This window comes from Leptonychotes weddellii, chromosome 9, assembly GCF_054177405.1.
Source record: "Leptonychotes weddellii isolate Sample4059 chromosome 9, ASM5417740v2, whole genome shotgun sequence".
In the NCBI taxonomy this organism is placed as follows: Eukaryota; Metazoa; Chordata; class Mammalia; order Carnivora; family Phocidae; genus Leptonychotes; species Leptonychotes weddellii.
Window position 1 is genome coordinate 118,990,125 of NC_138377.1, and position 20,173 is coordinate 119,010,297.

At 40.4% G+C, this 20,173-nt stretch overlaps 1 protein-coding gene across 1 annotated transcript in view; it reads left to right on the forward strand.

Moving 5' to 3' along the window:
• AGBL1 (AGBL carboxypeptidase 1) overlaps positions 1-20,173 on the forward strand; it is a 637,151-nt gene that overhangs the window by 215,915 nt on the left and 401,063 nt on the right. Inside the window, exon 16 of the mRNA XM_081831887.1 lies at positions 19,707-19,887. Within this exon, the coding sequence (XP_081688013.1) occupies positions 19,707-19,887 (181 nt within the window). The remainder of the gene's footprint in view (positions 1-19,706; positions 19,888-20,173) is intronic.

Here is a 20,173-nt window from a genome sequence, read left to right on the forward strand (position 1 = left end):
ATTGTATATATATACCACATCTTCTTTATCCAGTCATCTGTCGATGGACATCTTGGCTCTTTCCACGGTTTGGCTATTGTGGACATTGCTGCTATAAACATCGGGGTGCACGTACCCCTTCGGATCCCTACTTTTGTATCTTTGTGAAAGCCCTTGATCTTAACCATTATGGACACAGCCTCACCTTCATAGAGCAGAATATGATGTAATAATACTCTTTCTATTCCCATCTGTCTATATTGTGTTTTAGACAAAAGCTTTTAAAGTCAAATTTGATTGGTTCTCATTCAAATTAGATGTTGTCACTCTAATATTTCACTCACTCATTGATTCATTCATTCAATTTACTATAGCCTGAATAATAATATAATTCTCATTAATTGATCATTATACAAATTACTTACTTACATTATTGAGCAATTAAGTATACCTTATACTTTGCAAAATGCACTATCATATTTAATTTGGACAACAGTGCCATGAGATGGGTACTATTTTTTTCCAATTTTATTGGGATACAGTTCACCTCTAACATTGTGTGAAATTGAAGGTGTACAATGTAGCAATCTGTTACACATATATCTTGTGAAATGATCACCACGATAAGGTCAATGAACACATCCATTGTGCGGTATAGTTTTTTCCCCCAGTTTTGCAAGTAAGGCCCTGAAACTCAGAGAACTTAAGTGACTGACCATGAAGAGCATGCAGAGCTGGGATTCTAACCCATGTCCAAGGCCGGATTGCTGCCCAACTCAGGGCATACTGGAGCACAGCTTACTTGCTCGACTGAGCCGAACTTCAGGGCTGTGTTCGAGTCTTCCTTGTGTCCCTGTGTCTCGCTTCAAAATATAACCACAAGAATTCTAACTGTTTGAAAAGATTCATAGCAAGGGCTTCAAAATCAAGAGCTCTCAAAGTAAGCTTAAAGGAGTAAGGACTTGATATTTAAAATATCCACTTACATGTAATCTGAAAGGCCCACCTCTGATGCAATCCCATGGCATGGCCTAGGGGATTATTTTAAACCAAGGCACTGGTGGGATGTCATTTGGCTTATATTAAATGGCTTTCTGGGGATCTTTAAATCTATATACTGTGCAGGAAAAACTGATGACCAAAGATTCTCATCTGATGGAATTGTTATACTTTGGGCCCATAGTCTCCTCCTTCTCATCCATCTGTCTATGTCTTTCTCTCTCTTTCTTTGAGCATTTGTCCTTCTCTCTCTCTAAAACCAGAAAGAAGAAAGGAAGCATTTCTTTAACTTCCTACTAATTTATCAAGCCATCCACACACATGCATGGTTTAGAAATCTTTTTTTTTAAATTAAGCTCCATCTTTCCAGTTGTGCTCTTTTAAAGCTGCTCATCCCCATATGGATCTGCTTCCCAGGCATGGCTTAGTAGAACTTTACACAGTCTTGCTTTAAGTGCCTGCCTGAGTCTCAGACAGGGTGATATTCCTCTCACTTGTCTTTGTTTCTCTAATTCATATTTTTAATGAAATTTGTGTATATAAGTATGCATGTGTGTGTTTGTGTGTGTGTGTGTGTGTGTGCAGGAGACAGGTGTATACCAGTCATAGAGCTAATTCTTAGTGCCTGGGAAAATAAAATTGAATTAAATATACACACTCAGGGCCATTTTAAGATCTTCTTAGACCCGAAGCACTTTTAAGAGTTGGAGGCCCCGGGGCGCCTGGGTGGCTCAGTCGGTTAGGCGGCTGCCTTCGGCTCGGGTCATGATCCTGGAGTCCCGGGATCGAGTCCCGCATCGGGCTCCCTGCTCGGCGGGGAGTCTGCTTCTCCCTCTGACCCTCCTCCCTCTCGTGCTCTCTGTCTCTCATTCTCTCTCGCAAATAAATAAAAAAAAAAAAAAAAAAAGAGTTGGAGGCCCCATCATATGTCACATTGAACATATAAAATGTGCTCACATCCCACATCAAGTATTTTTTTACTGAATTTGAAACAATTTCATTTGCTTTCACAATTATTTGGCTATGGCTGATAATTTATAGTTGGCTATGATTCCTTAGCCATCAATGTCTGTAATCAGGAATTCCTGCAAGGTACAAAAGTCTTACCCTACAGATTACTTTCAAAGATAATAAAATTTTTATGACTACTGAATTTAACAATTTGTGAAGTTGACATAATATTCTACTGTTGGGACAATTAAACATTTATTTCAATTTAATAGTTCCTTTTTTATTTTTGAGGTCCAGTATGTATGTTTTTTTCGGATCTCAGATACTTTTCTGAATTTTGCAAAGCATGCTCGCTCTGATCACAGTAGCCCACCTTGAGCTATGCTCCAGCGAGAGGCAGGTAAGGAAAGTGAGAAGCACAAGGCATGGTGGGCTCAAAGGATTCATCCTATGGTAGAAATATGTGCCAGATGGCATAAGATCACAGACTTAGGAGTATTTAATTCAGACTCTGAAGGAGGTAAGAGTGAAATTACCCTGAAATGAGTGACATTTGACCTGAACTTGAAGTCCAGTGGAGCTGTTTGGCAGAGAGGGCACAGGAGGGTGGGCGTTACGTGGAAGGAAGAGTCTGTGCAAAGATACGGGGCAGAGTAGGGCACAGGGAAACAGGAGGGTGCTCCCTATGCTCTGTGTGTGTGCAGGGGGCGTGCTGAGGCAGGGGTGGCCAGGGGTGAGCATCCCTGCCCTGGGAAGGCAGATCATGAAGGGCCTTGTGCCCCAATAAGAATTGTGCCCTTAATTTTATCCTAAGGGTGGTGGTGGGGGGATGTCACTGAATATTTTGAATCAACAGTAATGCAGAAGATGGAAAATATCTGAAAAGGTTATTTTGGAGGCAGAAATCAGAGGCTGGGTAACTCTCTGCATGTGGAATCTGGTGATGCCTGCCCATTTCCAGTTGAGTTGACCAGAAGGACCATGATGATTCACAGTCAACATCTCGGGCCACACAGGGCAGCGACGAGATCCGGAGACAGTTGGGTTCAAGGCCACGTGCAGGGGCTGTGAGCCGGTGGCTGCCCCTGCCATCAGGACCTGCAGGAGGGTTTCAGGAAGGCAGAAGGAAGCACTGACGTGGGGGGTGGGAGAGGCAGAAATAAATCTTTGATGCTGAAGGAAGCCTGGTTTGGAGGCAGCAAAAGACTTTGTATGCTGATCTCAATTTCTCATTTTCAGGCCTAAATGTGTCACTAACGTCCTCTGTCAGGCTCTCTGACCAGACCGACTCTGCACGCACTCTGTTGATTCCACACATCCTAGGAGCTCTTGGCCTGCCAGGGGCTCTTTCTTCTTGCCCAGTCATCTGTGAACATACCTAATTCAGAAGGTGAATACATTTAAATGGCTTAAACATAAAAGGCAGGTTGCCAAGCAACTGGGAATCTGGAATAGCCTTGTCAGGTTACGTGAGTGAGGAACTGGCGGGTCACTACGATAGAATTGTAGGATTGGAACAGCAACGATGATAACCCTCTCTCTCATTCTTTTTCTCTTATTTCTTCCCTCGCTCCCTCCATCCGTCTCTTACCGCAAACGAGCAGCACAGCCTGAATTTTAAACTTCATTTCAAAATGTCGTAACTCCATTCCGCTCCACGTTTCTTAGTTCTGCCTGCGGAGTAATTAGGCAGCAAAGTTTCCTGCCTGTGCTGGCGTCCCCCCCTTCCTTAAACTCCCCCAGCTTACCCCCCACAACCTGTACCTTTACTCAACTGCAAGAATAAAAATTTCCACGGTGCAAAGAGAGTAACACAACTATTGAAATTTCCTGGCACAGTTTTAGTTCTAAACTGCTCTGCTCCACTGTCGGTGGTGACATATGTTTGGGGCTTAGGACTCTTAAATTTTCTCCTCCTACCTTATTGGTCCTTATGACTCGGGCCCATAATTTATTCGTCGTGCGGTTTTTGCTTGGCAGTTTTTCTGCTGTCTTAAATCGCCAGGTCTGGAAAGAGTTTGGGGGAAGCTGAGATTCCTGAAAGACACTACACTGATGAGGGCAGGCTCTCAGTTTGTCCTTTATAATTGAAAGAGAACCATGCTGTTCGGCTATTTAAAGATGTCCATATGCATGAGAGCACATTTTTGCCCCTCCCTGGGCTCATCCTTTCTTTGCCTTCTTCATGGGTCTTTGTCAACATCCTGCGGTAAGACTGCCCCAGCAGTCCGCTATAACCCCACAGGGGCCAGAGACTTTGCTTCTGGAGGAGACTTCTTCTGTCTTTGGAACCTAGAGTCTGCTCCCTCAGGCACTTTGGATTCTTCTCCCGTTCAGATATGTTCAGGCAAATAATGTGGGAAAGAACAAAGCAAGAGACCCGTTGTATGTGACCTGGGAGCAGAATGATTCATTAGAATATTTCAAAGTTTTCTGAGCAAAGCCTACAGCTCTTTAATTTCTTTCTTGAAGATTCGTTGCTTTCTGTGCCTTATATTATGCCTAAACCTCCCGAAATGTAATGTAGCTAGCATAACAAGGTGGGGTGTGTTGCATGAGTCTTCGTGGAGCATGAAAAGGTCTCCTTCCCTCTCATTTTGGTTATTTGTATTTCTGGAGGATACTGTGATGCACAGCTCTATTGAGATAAGGGGTCAGGCCAAGAGTTCTGGCAGAGACTGCGTAAGCCTTGGCTATGTCTTTATAAGGCGTCCATTCAGAAATAGCTGGTAGTGATGTGGCCCCACCCTGAGTGGTCTGTAGGGGACAGAGTCCTCCTGGGACCTTCTGGAGCTTGAGGGAGTTAGTTAATGCTCTCCTCTGGGCAGCATTCATTCACTAGGGGGTGTGGGGGACAGGGGAGCCAGTGCCCTGGGGTACCAGGGAGCCTGCAGGTCCCAAGGCGGAATTGCAGACATCCGTAACTGAGATCAGCTGATGGATTGGTTGGGGGGGGTGGGCAGGGAGTGCAGCAGCATCTGTCTGCAATTTTCCTGATGGGTTTACACACTTCTCCTAAGTGACTGTCATTTCTGTGTGTAGTAAATTCCTCAAACCCAATCCAAATACTCTATTATCATACTGTATATATTATGTATCACTATAGCACAGATGTATTATTTTTTATTTCCAGCATATTATAATATAACAAAATCTGAAAAATCTGTAGAGTTTGATGCAGATGAGGGAATGCAGATGAATTTTCTCACATTTATGCAGAGTCGAATATTATTTTCTCAGCCTTGATTATATCACTTCCTCTTGGTTATCTGAAAATTGCTCAGGAATAGATTTCCTGATTTTCTCTTCATTTATACCCATTATCCAAACCAACTATATATATATATCTCAGAGACAGAAGGGTACAAAGTAAGATGGCAAGATTGCCCTTTGCAAAGAAATAGGAGTTTGTAATATTTCAAAATTGAATTGTTTCACAAGAAAGAAGACAATGGAACAGAATGTTTTGTTCGGGGAGGAAAAGCCTTATTCTTTTATTCATTTCCTCGGTGCCTCAACTATATTCCATTGGAGTATAATAAACTTCTACCATTAAGTGTGATAAAGGGGTTCAGTTAAGAAAGTCAATAGAGGATCTAGGGCTGTGGTGTTCAGGTTAAGTAGTCACGAGCCGCATGAGGCTGTAGAGCAGTTACATGTGATTAGTCTGAATTGTGACGTGCTGAAATTGTAAAATACACACCAGACTTCTGATGACTTAGGACCCAAAAATGTAAAATATCCCATTAATCATTTTCATATTGATGACACATTGAAATGGTAATATTTTTGACCTGTTGGGTTAAATATAATTTATTATTAAAATTAATTTTGTATTTTTTAAAAATTTTTATTTATTCACTTGAGGCGGGGGAGAGGGAGAGGGAGCACAAGCAGGGGGAGGGGCAGAGGGAGAAGCAGGCTCCCCACGGAGCAGGGAGCCCAATGTGAGGCTTGATCCCAGGACCTCAGGATCAACCTGAACCGAAGGCAGATGCTTAACTGACTGAACCACCTAGGTGCCCCTTCGTATTTTTTTTTCTTTTAGAAAAACATAGCTACTAGAGAACACAGAATTTTGCACAATATTTCTGTGGCTTGCTTTCTGTTTCTGTTGGACAAGGAGAGCTTTGCTGCTCAGAGTGCGATTTGGACCAGCCGTGTTGGCACCCTCCCAGGAACTTGGTAGAAATGCAGGATCTCAGGCCCTACTCCACAGTCACTGAAACAGAATCTGCTTTATTTATTTTTATTTATTTAATTAATTAATTATTTATTTATTTATTTATTTATTTATTTATTTGATGTAGTGTTCCATGATTCATTGTTTGCACATAACACCCAGTTCTCCGTTCAATACGTGCCCTCTTCAATACCCACCACCAGGCTAACCCATCCCCCCACCTCCCTCCCCTCTAGAACCCCCAGTTTGTTTCTCAGAGTCCACAGTCTCTCATTGTTCGTCTCCCTCTCCGATTTTAGATCTGCTTTTTAACAAGATTTTTGGAGGATTTACGTGCACAATCCAGGTGGAGAAACACTGCCCTAGTTGAGAGAAGTTTCCAAAAGGCCAAAATTCTTTCACTCCCAATAAATAACTATTTCCCTTGGGAAAACTGGGAGTTCTTTGAAGATAGGTACTTGGTCTTGAACCCCTTGGCATCCCCAGTGTTTGATAACATGTTTGGTACACAAAAGATACTCAGTAAATGTTGTATAAAAGAATGGGTGCATCATCCTGCCTATTACTTGGTAGATGGAAACTTTCATAATGGTCACAGAAAGTGAAAGAATCAGATGGGTAATCCCTATTGAAGGCTAATAATTTACAGTGATCTGTCTTCTTATGGCATCATTTTGGTACCTGAAACACAGCAGTGTGTGATTGTCACATGAAGAACCCAACTGGCCTCCATGTCTGGACTTCAAAAACATCATTCTGACTGGTATGGAAAAGTATCTTCAATGGAGCAAAAGTACAAATTAGACCCTGGTACTGCCCTACTCAAAGTCTCCATGATTTTCCATCACAAGCACAGTCTTTATCTGTAAGACATGCATTATCTGGCTCTCATCCACTTCACACACTCTGTGCCAGACCTGATTAAGTGTATGTCTTGAACTGGCTGAGTTTCCTCCATCCAAGGAGGTCCATACCTAGCTGTCAACTCCTCAGAGAGCCCTCTCTTGATCATCCTTTCTAAGATGATGACTCCACCCCTCCTCTGGATTCTCTGTTGCTTCCCCTCTGCTTTGTTTCTTTATTTTTTCCATAGTACTTACATGGTGTTATTGTTTGCCTTCCCCACTAAAAGGCAAGCTGCTGATGGCTAGGACTTTGACTTATCCTGGTGTAGCATCAGTCCCCATTATAGTGCCTGGTGTATCTTAAGAGCTCAATAAATACTTGCTGAATGATTGAATGAATGAATGAATGAATGAATGAATGAATGAATGAATTTTGGGAAAATAAAAAAACCCAGTGAATTAATATGTTGTGACACAGTTGGGCATGGAGGGGTTAATTACAGGAGCTAATTACAGTTAATTATACCCTTCTACTCAACAAACATCTTCTGAAAACCCCCAATATATACAGCTTTAGGAAGAGAGAAACAAGGGGGCTCAGGAACTAGAGGGAATAGCTCTGGTAACAAGGCAGAGCCATGGGAGGGAAAGGACATGCTGGTTTGGGAAACAGCATGAAACAGAAGGAAGAATGTTTGGTTCAGGAGTGATGGAAACAAGACCAGACAGTCTGGCTGAGGCCAGATGGTGGGGGCTTTCAAGAAGGACTTTGTGAGGAGTGTAGACTCCAGTACAGTTTATTATGTGGAAGGTGATGCAGTCAGATTTGGGATTTCTGTTTGTAGATCACTGGGGCTTCTGTGTGGCTAGAGCAGTTGGTGAGGAGGAGGTTGCCTGTCTGTAGTGAAGAAGTGGGAGGGATGGAGAGAGGTGGAATGGGAGAGGGTGGGGCCTTGGAGGTCCTGGGCATGAGTGGGGAACTCCTTGTACTTAAAACTTCCCGTCCCTGCTGTATGTCGTACTTAGGATTTGTGAAGAAGCTTAACAAAGTTCAGGAAATGCTTCACGGGCTACCAATGGCAAGATGGCGACCCTCCAATTTCTATAGCTCATCAGTGTGAAGAGCCTATGGTCCATGGCTTCCTCCCTACTGCCCCAAGACTCCTCAGGGGGCCATGCTCTCTCCCTGCTCTGTCAGTGCATGTGCCTGCACATCTCCTTGGTGAAAATGAAGAAATCTCCTCACAGAAAGAAGTCAGAGCTTCTCAGGCTCTGTGTCATTCTTTGGGGGGTATGGAGGTCACACTTCAGGCTTTGAGAGGAAGACAGGGCACAAAGTTGGGAGGGGCAAGATCTGAGGCCACTTCTTGCCACTGGAGGAAACTGCAGTCTGGTCAGTTTCTTGTTCTGATGGTGTATGGGCCAGGAAGACTGTAGCTCAAGAGTCTGTAAAGGAGGCCACGTGAGCAGGCAGACCCCACTCCTCTGGGAAGGATCGTGCCCTGTGCTTAGAGGCAGCAAGAGAGATCCAGCCCAACTTGGCCATTCTGAAGCAGATTATTAGCAGGGATCACCTTCACTCTTGTGCTGCTATCTGACTTCTGACCACTTCACCACTTACTAGCACTTGCATCTGAATATTGGAAAAAGTGAAAAAAGAGATGAAGCTTCATGTAATTTTGCTTCTTGTTAGGAGCTCTATTAAAATAATACAGGAGACGAACTATGAGAGATGATGGACTCTGAGAAACAAACTGAGGGTTCTAGAGGGGAGGGGGGTGGGAGGATGGGTTCGCCTGGTGATGGGTATTGAGGAGGGCACGTCCTGCACGGAGCACTGGGTGTTATGCACAAACAATGAATCATGGAACACTGCATCTAAAACTAGTGATGTAATGTATGGGGATTAACATAACAATAAAAAAAGAGAATATGTAAAAAAAAAATAATAGAGGAGAACATAATAGAACCAAAGGGAATTGGAACCATTGGCTAAGGCATTTTATTTTTATCTACCATTTCAGTTGCCATTGATAATCATTGAATTAAGTGCTGCAAAGACCTAAGAAAGCCTTACTTTATAGGTCAGGAACTGAGATTTCAAAAGGTTTTAATTTTCCCAAATCCATTTAATCAGTACAAGGCAGAACCTGGTTGCCTGGTTCATAATTTGCATGATACTTGATTGCCCCTCAATGCATCATCAGATACTGTCTCAATAGGATTCATTTCAGCTTTCCTCTTAAGTACACACACAGAATAATACATGGTCAAATGAAAAGAACATTGGATTTTGATTCAGAGCACCCCAGTTTTTTTCATGCTTTCTCTCCTTCCTAGCCTTATAAACAAGAAGAGAATAATACCTGTCTTCTTACTTCCCAGATTTACTGTGAGGACTGAAGAAAGAGTGGAGGGGAAAGTACCTTCCCAGCTGCAGGGTTCTATAGCAATGCCATCTGCGTGTTTCCATATAATCCCACACTTTTAAAAAAAAGCCCCAATGGTGTATTAATCTGTCAGAGATCCAGCAGTTATGATAACATCGAATGGAATTAAAGCGTTCTTCTAGTTCATACTGTTGAAGAAATTCTAAGAAATTAGGAATGTATGAGGAATAAGTGATATAACCTTTGGAGATAAGGAAATGCTTCATTATTTGCAGAGGCTAGGATTGCCCACCTGCTAGTTTCAACATGATCAACCGCGATGTTTCCAAAAAAAAAAAAAAAAAAAAGGAGTATAAGAAAGTTCAAGAACTTGAAAATTCCAATGAAAACCTTCTCCCTTCCTTTGGAAACCATGTAAAAGAGAGTGTGTATGTCAGAAAACAAAGGCATTCTTACATCTGCAAAACGAAGAGACAAACTTCTCAGTACTTGTAAGCAGCCAGCTTTCTGCAGGATCTTGGTGCAAGAAACATGAAAAGAAATGGAAGACAGAGTTCAGCATCAGGATTGTCACATTCCTATACTCAGCAAAAATACTTTTCAGAACTGAAGATGAGATGGATTCGTTTTCAGACAAGTGAAGGAACCACAAAAAGGGAGAGTACTCAATTCTAGCAGACCCATACTTCTTAGAAGTAATACTAACAGATGATTTTCCAGGCAGAAGAAAACTGAAACCTAGATGCCAGAAGGAGTGAAGAGTAATTAAAAAGGGCAAATATATAATTTAATTGAAATTAACTCCATGTAAATGTTTTGTGAATTTTAGATTTATAATGGGAATTAAAATAGATTATATCATATTATGATAAATCAAAGGTGCATATTATAATCTCTAAGGTAACTAATTAAAGAATAAAAGACATATAAGTACCACACTAATAGTGAAGAAAAAAGGAACAATGTGAAAAAAAAATGCAATCAATCCAGTTGAAGACAAGATAGGACAGAAAATAGATAATACAATAGTTAAGGCAAATGGAGAACAAATAATAAAATGATAGTGTTAAACCCACATATATCATTAATTTCATCAAATGTAAATAGAATAAATACTCCAAAAAAATCAGATGTTAGAGTGAATAAAATACAATATCCAACTATATCATACTTCCAAGAAAGAAACACCTGCTGAAAAACTGTCAAAAGTTTGAAGGGAAAGGGATGAGAAAAGATACACATTGTAAATACTAACCAGAAGAAATCTAGCCTATATGAATACAGATAAATGAGAAACTAAGGCAAAATACTTTAACAGAAATAGAGAGATACCTTATAACAATAAAAAATTCCAGTTAGGACTATGAAGCGACTCTAAATCTAGTTTCTGTTAATAGTATAGCTTTAAAATAATTGACAACATTCCAAGGAGAAATGGATAATCTGAAGTATCTTTGGAGACTTGTTACATACCTCTTTCAGGAACTCATAGAATAAGGAGACATAATATCAAGCAAGAATAAAGAAAATATGAACAATATGACTAACAAACCTGATATAATTGGTGTATATGGAACATGACACTCAACATTCTTTTAAACACATAGATGATATTTATAAAATTTTATCATATGCTGAGCTAATGATCTAAATATCATTTCAAGTTCTTTATAAAAGAACAAAATATGAAAGGCAAAGAAAGTGGAAGGAAGGATAAATAAAAATTATAGGCAGAAATTAATGAAAGAAAAAATGATTATAAAATAGTTTTTGGAAAAAACTAAAATGATATGCCCTTTTTGAGAATGATTAAGAAAAAAAAACCCTCTGTACCAGAAATAAAAATAAGAGACCATCACTAGAGATTCTTATATATAATAAGAGGGATTTAAAAGCAATTTTATGCCAACAAATTTGAAAATACAGTTTTCAATGCAAAATTACAGAAAAGCATAATTACCAAATGGGCATAAGAAGGAAAAGAAAATCTAAACAGTTGGATTTTTATTACACAATTTGAATATGTTTTAAAATAATTTGGAGGTTCCGGGTGGCTTAGTCAGTTGAGCATCCAACTCTTGATTTCGGCTCAGGTCATGAGCTCAAGGTCATGAGATCGAGCCCCGTGTCTGGCTCCAAGCTGAGCAGGGAGTCTGCTTCTCTCCCTCCTCCCCTTCCTTTCTTTCTCCCTCTCCTCCCAACTCAAGTGTGAGCTCTCTCTCTCTAAAATAAATAAATAAATCTTTAAAAATAAAATTGGATTTGTTATACAAATTGGGTTGTTACTAAAATCTTCTGAGAAAGAGAATTCTAGGCTTAGATGACTTCCCTAGGAAATTTTACCATAAATTTAAGGAAGAAATATTTACAATCTTCCAAAAATCTTACATAGAAAAGAAAAAGAGGCAATGCTTTCCAACTCATCATAACCTTGATAACTAAGCCTGACAAGGACATTATAAGAAAAAAAGTCCTTACAAGTCCATCTCTCTCATGGGACATAGATGCAAAAATTCTAAAGAAATAACTGAATCCAGAATTCATTAAAGGATAATATAATCAAATTGATTATATTTCAGGAATGTCAGGTTGATAATACCACCCAGCTGAAAAAAAAATGCCGTAAGGTTTGGAGAAGAAAAATGAAACTTGTTTTTGCAGAAGATAAGATTGAGTATGTAGAAAATGCTAAAGGATATTATGGGAGGAAAAATATGAATCTCAACCTTTATGTCATATCATAATCCAAAATTAACTTGAAACACCTTATGTTAATTGATCTGAATGTTAAATTTAGACTAACTCTTGCAGAAGAAAATTATTGTCACGTTGAGTTAGGCAAAGATTTCTTAGTGAAACACAAAATATCCAAATTACAAAAGAAAAAAGTGCATACACTTGGTTTTATCAAATAAGAAACTTTTGTGCTTCAAAATACATAGTCTAGAAAATAAGAAGGTAAGCCAAAGACTTGGAGAAGAATTGACTGAACATATATCTGCCAGAGGATTGCATTTAGGAGATATCAAGAACTCAATAATAAGACAAACAACGTGGGGCGCCTGGGTGGCTCAGTCGTTAAGCGCCTGCCTTCGGCTCAGGTCATGATTCCAGGGTCCTGGGATCGAGCCCCGCATTGGGCTCCCTGCTCGGCGGGAAGCCTGCTTCTCCCTCTCCCACTCTCCCTGCTTGTGTTCCTCTCTAGCTGTCTCTCTCTCTGTCAAATAAATAAATAAAATCTTAAAAAAAAAAAAAAAAAAGACAAACAACGTGATTTTAAAATGGGCAAAAGATTTGAACAGGCACTTCACTTAAGAAGGTATAGAAGTGGCCAAAAAACAACATAAAGTTCCCAACATCATTAGTCATCAGGGAAATGCAAATTGAGACAACAATTAGATACTACCTCCCCATTAGAATGGCTAAAATTAAAAAACCTGACAATGTTAAGTGTTGATCAACATGTGGATCAATTGGAACTCTCAGTCTCAGACATTACTTGTGGGCATGCAGAATGGTATAGATACTCTTTGGGAAACAGTTTGGCAGCCCCTTGTAATAACCTACTATAATATTAACCTTACTGTAATATGCACAAATTCTATAGGTAGGCATTCACTTCAAAGAAAAACATGTACACAAAGTATAACAGATTTATTCATAATAGCCTTAAACCGGAAAGAACTCAAATATTAAACCAGTGTTTGATTGATTGAATTGAGCTGATAAACCAATGGTGGCATATCCATTGCTTTGTGGCACACTGGAATATAAGTCTGTGGCCAAAAGGAACAGATTATTGACACATACATACAACAACATGGATGACTCTCAAAAGCATTATGCCAAGTGAAAGAAGCCAGACAGGAAGGTTATATGCTGTATGAATCAATTCTTATGAAATTCCAGAGAAGACAACACTATTGAGATGAAAAGCAGATTACTGGTTACCGTAGGCTAGGGATGGGGGATAGGGAGATAGGGATGCCTGCAAAACAGAATAAGGAGGATTTTTATGATGGTAATAATGCTCTATATTATGATCATAGTGGTTTTACAGCACTGAATACATTTGTCAAAATTCACTGAATTGTAAAATTAAAATTGGTGAAATTTATTGAATGTACATTATACTATAAATAAAGCTAATTAAAAAAAGATGGAACCCATGGTGCAGAAAATGTACATAGTATGCTACCTTTGGTGGGAAACCGTATATTCTATAATGTATACAAATTTTTCACCACACCTATTTTCAGATTTTCTCTTTCTTCAGAATCTTCTTTCATTGACAATTTTTTCCCATATTTGTTTCCTTGCCTCCTTCCTTACCCCTTTGGCGTTAAATCAATTTTTTAAAAAAGATTTTATTTATTTATTTGAGAGAGAGAGTACAAGTGAGCATGAGTGGGGGGAGGGGCAGAGTGAGAGGGAGAGAGAAAGAAGCAGACCTGACTCGGGGCTTGATCCCAGGACCCTGAGATCATGACCTGAGCCGAAGTCAGACACGTAACCGACCTAGCCACCCAGGCACCCCAATCAAGTTGTTTTTATGCACTCTCTTCCAGAGTGAAGGCCAAGGTAGTCTTCCTTGACTTTGGAAATCATTCTGCTCTTTTGGCCATTTCTCCCACCTCTTAAGCCCAGTATCTGAGTCTTCAGCTCCAGTGAGAACTGCTGTCTGATCACACCCCTGCATAAGGATTTTCCATGGGGCTTTTACAACTTGCAAGATGGTTTTCAGTCTCCTTAGCATTGGTTCCAAAGGTCTGCAGACACAGGTGCAAACCACTTTGTGGCTCACTCCCATTTGACCTTCCATATAGCTTAGTGCTTCAGCCACATCAAATCACTTTGCTCTTCTTCAGGCATTATGTGCTCTATGACCTTGTTATTTGGCAAATGCACCTACTTAGCCTTTTCCTATCACCTCCTTCCTTTCTTTTCTTCATCTGGCAAACTCTCACTCAATCTGGACAAACCTGATCCAATGTTATCTCTTCTGTGAAAATCCATTTCTTTCCTCTTTCTCCTCTGTGGTTTACTATTTGAAAATATTTTGCCTTTGGGAAAATTGACATATGATTATTATTTTCTGAAGAAGAGAACATTCTAGATAGGGATATAGCAGACATAAAAATTACCGAGATGACCTCCACCCACAGAGGTGTCCTATGTATAGATAGATAACTTTAAGTGAATGTGACGACTGCATAAAAAGGGATCCACTATGATGCAGCTCTCTTGCCTGTGTTTTGTCACTCATCATAGTGTCACAGATATCTTCTAGTGTCAACAGAAAGATCTAGGTGCCATTTTAATTCTTGCATAGTATTCTGTTTATGAATCCTTTCCTTAACTAGTTTCTGCGGGTGCACATTTAAGTCACTTCCAGTTGATCACATCATTATAAATAATGTTGTAATGAGCATTCCACTATGCTTTGAAAATGTCTTGACAAATGTCTCTGATCACACTGGATCATAATTATCAGTGTGCCTGTCTTTCCCACCAGACTATTATTAGTTCCCTGAGGGCAAAAACCACTATTACCCTTGGAATCTCCAGAACCTTCCAGAGTGCCAGTAGGAGTTTAATATATATTGTTGGAAGAAAAAAGGAAAAACTGGATGGGTGTTTATATAGCTGGGTACACACGTGTATCATTACATATGTCTTCAGTTCTTACTCAGGTTTTCATTGGCCGTGAGCCTCATATAATCCCCTACTTATTTCTAACCTCTTTTTACAGATGTTATTACCACTGACATAAATTCAATACCGAGTTTTAAGAATTAGCATATTGCCAAACCATGACTCCCCCATAGATTTTGGTGACCTCCAGAATAGATTTTATAAATTACAGAGGAAAAAAAATGCAGATACCTGATACTCTTTGCCCTACCCTAAGCAGAAATGAGTTTTTAAAACTGAAATTGTCAATAACAAGAAAAAAAAACACATGGTATATGTGTCGCATAGTATTTACAGCTGTTGTCTATCATGGGTTCTCTGGAGCACCATTTGCTGCTGCAGCTGAATGGTCTCACAAGTTTAACTCACCAATACAACTGTAAAATTGTCTTAAATCACAGAGGAAAAAGAAGAATCAACTAGAAATGGCTAACATGCTGCTTATGTCTTCATGAGAACCCACAGTTTTCCCCGTTTGCTTCATCAGGATGCTCAGAACAGCCTGTTAGGTCTTGTGGTGTATTACAATATAGCAGGTTATCAACCTGATTCTTGGAAGGGAAGGAACACCTTGGACATCTCTTTGCAAGGGCTGCATTTGCTTAATGACTAATGCACTGAACTGTACTGGGTAACAGGCGGTGGGAGCCAACTGGCCCAGACAATGAGGGTGTTCAGTTGGTATTGGAAATTTACAAGAGCTTAAGCTATTTTTTATTTCTTCTTGCTGGGCTGGGAGCACTTACTATTGTTGTTCCATATGCCGTAAATGAACTTAGTTCAAAGACCACAAAGAGAGTGGTATGGAATTATAGAACTGAAAATAGTCTGCTGATTGAGTACAAATTCATTGAGCCTCTTTCTCAACAAGCTTTTTATTGGAGTGCCAATACGACTTGCTTTGGAAAGAGTGAGATGTAATTGTGAGCAAATGATGGAGGGGCAAGTTGGCCTTCAGTTAGGTTCAGCTCTGCTCAGCTAGCTAACTGTATATCTCTTTTCCTCCTCAATATGTTTATTTAGTAAGCTCCAGTTAGGAAATCATTAGTCTTACCTGCAGGATGCCCAATCCAATACTTAATTTCATCAGAAACTTCCATAACTCAGTTCTGTAGAAAATGGTGGGCCTGGAATGTGAACTCTGGAAATATGGCTCCGAAAAGTTGTTCTTTACTCAACAGGCCATACTGTCTCTGATTTAGCAAATGCATGATCTACAATAATGTCAAAATGATTTTATGAAGCATAGCCTTTGGCATGTCTTTCTCCTGCTGAAAAACCATCATGGACTCTCTATTTCTTAGAGATAGAAAGAGAGAGTGTACCCACTAATTGGGGGAGGGGCCGAGGGAGACGGAGAGAATCTCAAGTAGACTCCATGCCAAGACCAGCTCTGGGCTCGATCTCACGACCCTGAGATCATGACCTGAGCTGAAACCAAGAGTCGGATGCCTAACCAGCTGAGCCACCCAGGTGCCCCTGGACTGTCTACTTAAAACAGTGGTTCTCAGCTGTTCCTTTCTGGGACATGCGTATCAAATAGTCTCATGAAGACTCTCTTTCACTCTCTCCTCCCAAATCCAGAAAGCACATGAGACTGCATTCCATTCAAAGTAGCATTATTAGGGGCACATGGGTGACTCAGTCAGCTGAACATCTGAATTTGGCTAAGGTCATGATCTCAGGGTCCTGGGATCAAGCCCTACATCAGGCTCCCTGCTCAGCGGGGAGTCTGCTTATCCCTCTGTCCCTTCCCCAGCTTGTGCTTTCTCTCTCTCTCTCAAATAAATACATAACATCTTTAAAAAAAAATCCAAAACCAAAGTAACACCCAAAAAACCAAAGTAATATTATCAGAATGATTTCAAATCTGATCTTATATAAGTTAGACTAGAATTTAACCAGTTGTAACAGAACTGTGATTACATTTGCCTGGCCAGAGAGTGGTTTATTGGTCTCAAATATCCAGAAGCACTGAAGAAGCTCATGAAGGTGTAGGGTAGCTGCTTAAGGAATATATCAAGAGCCCAGGTTCTTCCCATCTTTATGGTCACCATCTTTAGCATGTGACTTTGGTTCTCAAGTTGACTTCCTCACCTGAAAGTATTGTATCTGTGTTCAATGCAAGAGGAAGAAGAAGGGCAAGGAAAAGAGACAAAGACTAATTTGCCAGGTGAAACTGTCTTCTTCAATTAGTTTGCTAGAAAGACTTACCTCCTGCTACCATTTACATCTCATTGGCCACAGCTTGATCACATGGCCACTCTTCCCTACAAGAGGATCCATGCATCTGGCTGTTTGAATCTGGGCACATCCTTTCACCCCCAGAATTGGGTCTCATCGTCAGAAAGAAAAGAAGAAAGGCTACTGGACAGAAAACCAGCAGTTTGTGCCATGTGTGTGTGCATAGTGTATGTATACATATATATTACATATACAATATCATAAGCAAACATTTACACTTTTATTGGTAACCAGTGATTCTTCAGTAGGCACCATCAATGACCATAGCATACCTGTGAGACACTGACTGGGTGGTTGAGAACTTCTGATCTGTAGAATAAAGTCCAAATCCCTAAACAAAATATATCAGGAAGACCTTACTAGTTTGACACCAGCCTACTTTTCTAAATCCATGTGTCACCATCCTCAGTCCTTTGTTTCAGCCACTTGTGGTTTCCTTTATTCTTCAGTGTTTCAATTTTTACTCCTTTTTGTTCTTTGCATGTGTCTTATTCTTTGCTTAGAAGACGCTTTCTCACTTCTCCCCCATAGGATGAGACTCATTCTGCAAGACTCAGCCCAAAAAGCATCACAGCTCTGGAAACATCCTTCCCTCTCTCAGTCAGATCTGTCTTTGGTACTTTACATACACTTCCATTAGCTCACTTGCCAGTATTTGCTTGCGTTTGTCACTACTGGCAAAGGCTATGGCCTCTTACAGAACAAGGACTATAATCTATTCAACTTTCATATCCCATGGCTCCTGCAGTTCCTGGAATATGCTCAAGACACCTGCTTAGAGAAAAACAACCAAATATTATCTCCAATATATAAATGATCTATAAGGGGCTGACGTGATCTGCTCTCACCATAGTCAGTAAAAAGGTACCGATCTCTGCTCCTCAAACTGAGATCTCAGTGGTTGTCAACAGATAGTGTTTTTTTTTTTGTCTAAATGAATGATAATATTCACTATTACCTGTTCTTTAGCTCTGTTATTGAAAGTTATTCAATTTTGTATTTCCTTTTTTTTAATATTTTATTTATTTATTTAACACAGAGTTCAAGCAGGGGGAATAGCAGCGGGAGAGGGAGAAGCAGGCTCCCCGCTGAGCAGGGAGCCTGACTCGGGGCTTGATCCCAGGACCCTTAACTGCTTAACCGACTGAGACACCCAGGTGCCCCTCAATTTTGTATTTCTTTGCACAGAATCCGAGACACAGTTTGTTCCCTCAAAAAGGCTACTATTTAAGGGAAGAAAAGCTGTATTTAGCTGGCAGTGATTTGAATGAGATGGAAAGAAATGACTAGTTTAACTTTTAGGCTGCTTGGTGGCTGGGGTATTTATACTTGGCAAATGCTTAGTTCTTGTCATTCAGGTGGGTTTAGGAGCTTTAAGGAATTGGGTGAGGATACAAAAGGAAAAGAGAGTCAGAAAACACACACACACACACAATCGGACAAGGGGTTAGAGCAGATGTGGTGAACTTCTGGTATGAGGCCACATCTTCCGCCCTCCTTTCCCAAGCGTATGGGGGTGGGGCAGACACCATTAATCAATCAAAACACACTTTTCACCTGAGCCAGGATGTGCTCTTAGAGTACATCTCAACATTACAATGGCCCAGATGTTTTCTCTCAACAAGGAAGGAAGACAAGCCCATCTTTCTCTCATCAATGCATTCTCCATAAGGTCTCTTCAGATCAATATGCTCCCTATGGTTGGGCAGAGAGTGTTTTCCTGATTCCTTTTGCACGATTGAGATTCCAGGTGCTTCACTCTTGTCAAGTCTTTCTCAATGTTGGAGTTCAGTGTCCTATAGACATAAAGTTCCCAGCACAAGTTCTGCCCTTGAATCCCATTTCTACTGGGGAAGGAGAGGGGGCCATCCTACCCATAGACACCATCATTGAGATGGGAGAAACTAACATGTAGTGAATGGCAAGTAATATGCCAAGTGCCTTATTTACATCTTTCTGTTTTTATAACACCCACACAAGATCAGCATCATTGTCCCCATTTTACAGATGAGATACTAGCCTTGCATAAATTAAATTATTTACCTAAGATCTTACAACTGCTAAGTATGAAGAAAAGATTCAATTTCAGATCTGTGACATACAGCATCATGCTATTGGATTCTGGAGAGTTAATTGTTCCTTTGGTGGTCTTGATATAATTGGCTTCTTGGCTTCTTTTCATGCCACTAAGTACTTAGCTGTTGATAACAGCCTTGAGCTTTCACTTTATACTTTCTTGAGTCTTGCAGACTATAGAAGCAAATAGAAAAATGGATCAGTGTGGATCAGATATGTATGGGAAACAATCAACCTATTTTGGACTTTATGCCAGTCAGGTGTAATTCTGGCCCCTGGGAGATTATCTTGCTGGAAATGGAAAGTGTATTTAGGTTTAATTTTCTCATGTTCCTGTCTTGGCAGGGCAGCGTCCATACCAGGTGATCACTGCCCGAGTGCACCCAGGAGAGAGCAATGCCAGCTGGGTGATGAAGGGGGCCCTGGAGTTCCTGGTCAGCAGTGACCCCGTGGCTAGACTCCTGAGGGAAAACTTCATTTTCAAGATCATCCCCATGCTCAATCCAGATGGTGTCATCAATGGCAAGTATGTCAGGCACCCAGACCAACTGGGTCCTCATTTGTGTCACCATGGTCACGCATTGTGTCGCTCAGTGGGTGTGGTTGGAGAGGCCTTGTTACTCTGGCAGGAGTAAATTCTCTTGGGCTTCTGTTAGTGGATACAAATAACAACGCACTCTCCATACACACTGAGGTCATGTCAGGTTTTTGTTGTTGTTGTTGTTGTTTTATAGAAGGGCATAGACTCATAGGTAGTTAACTCCAGAGGGGTCCTTAGAAATAATCTGGTATAACAGTCTTTTTTTTTTAAA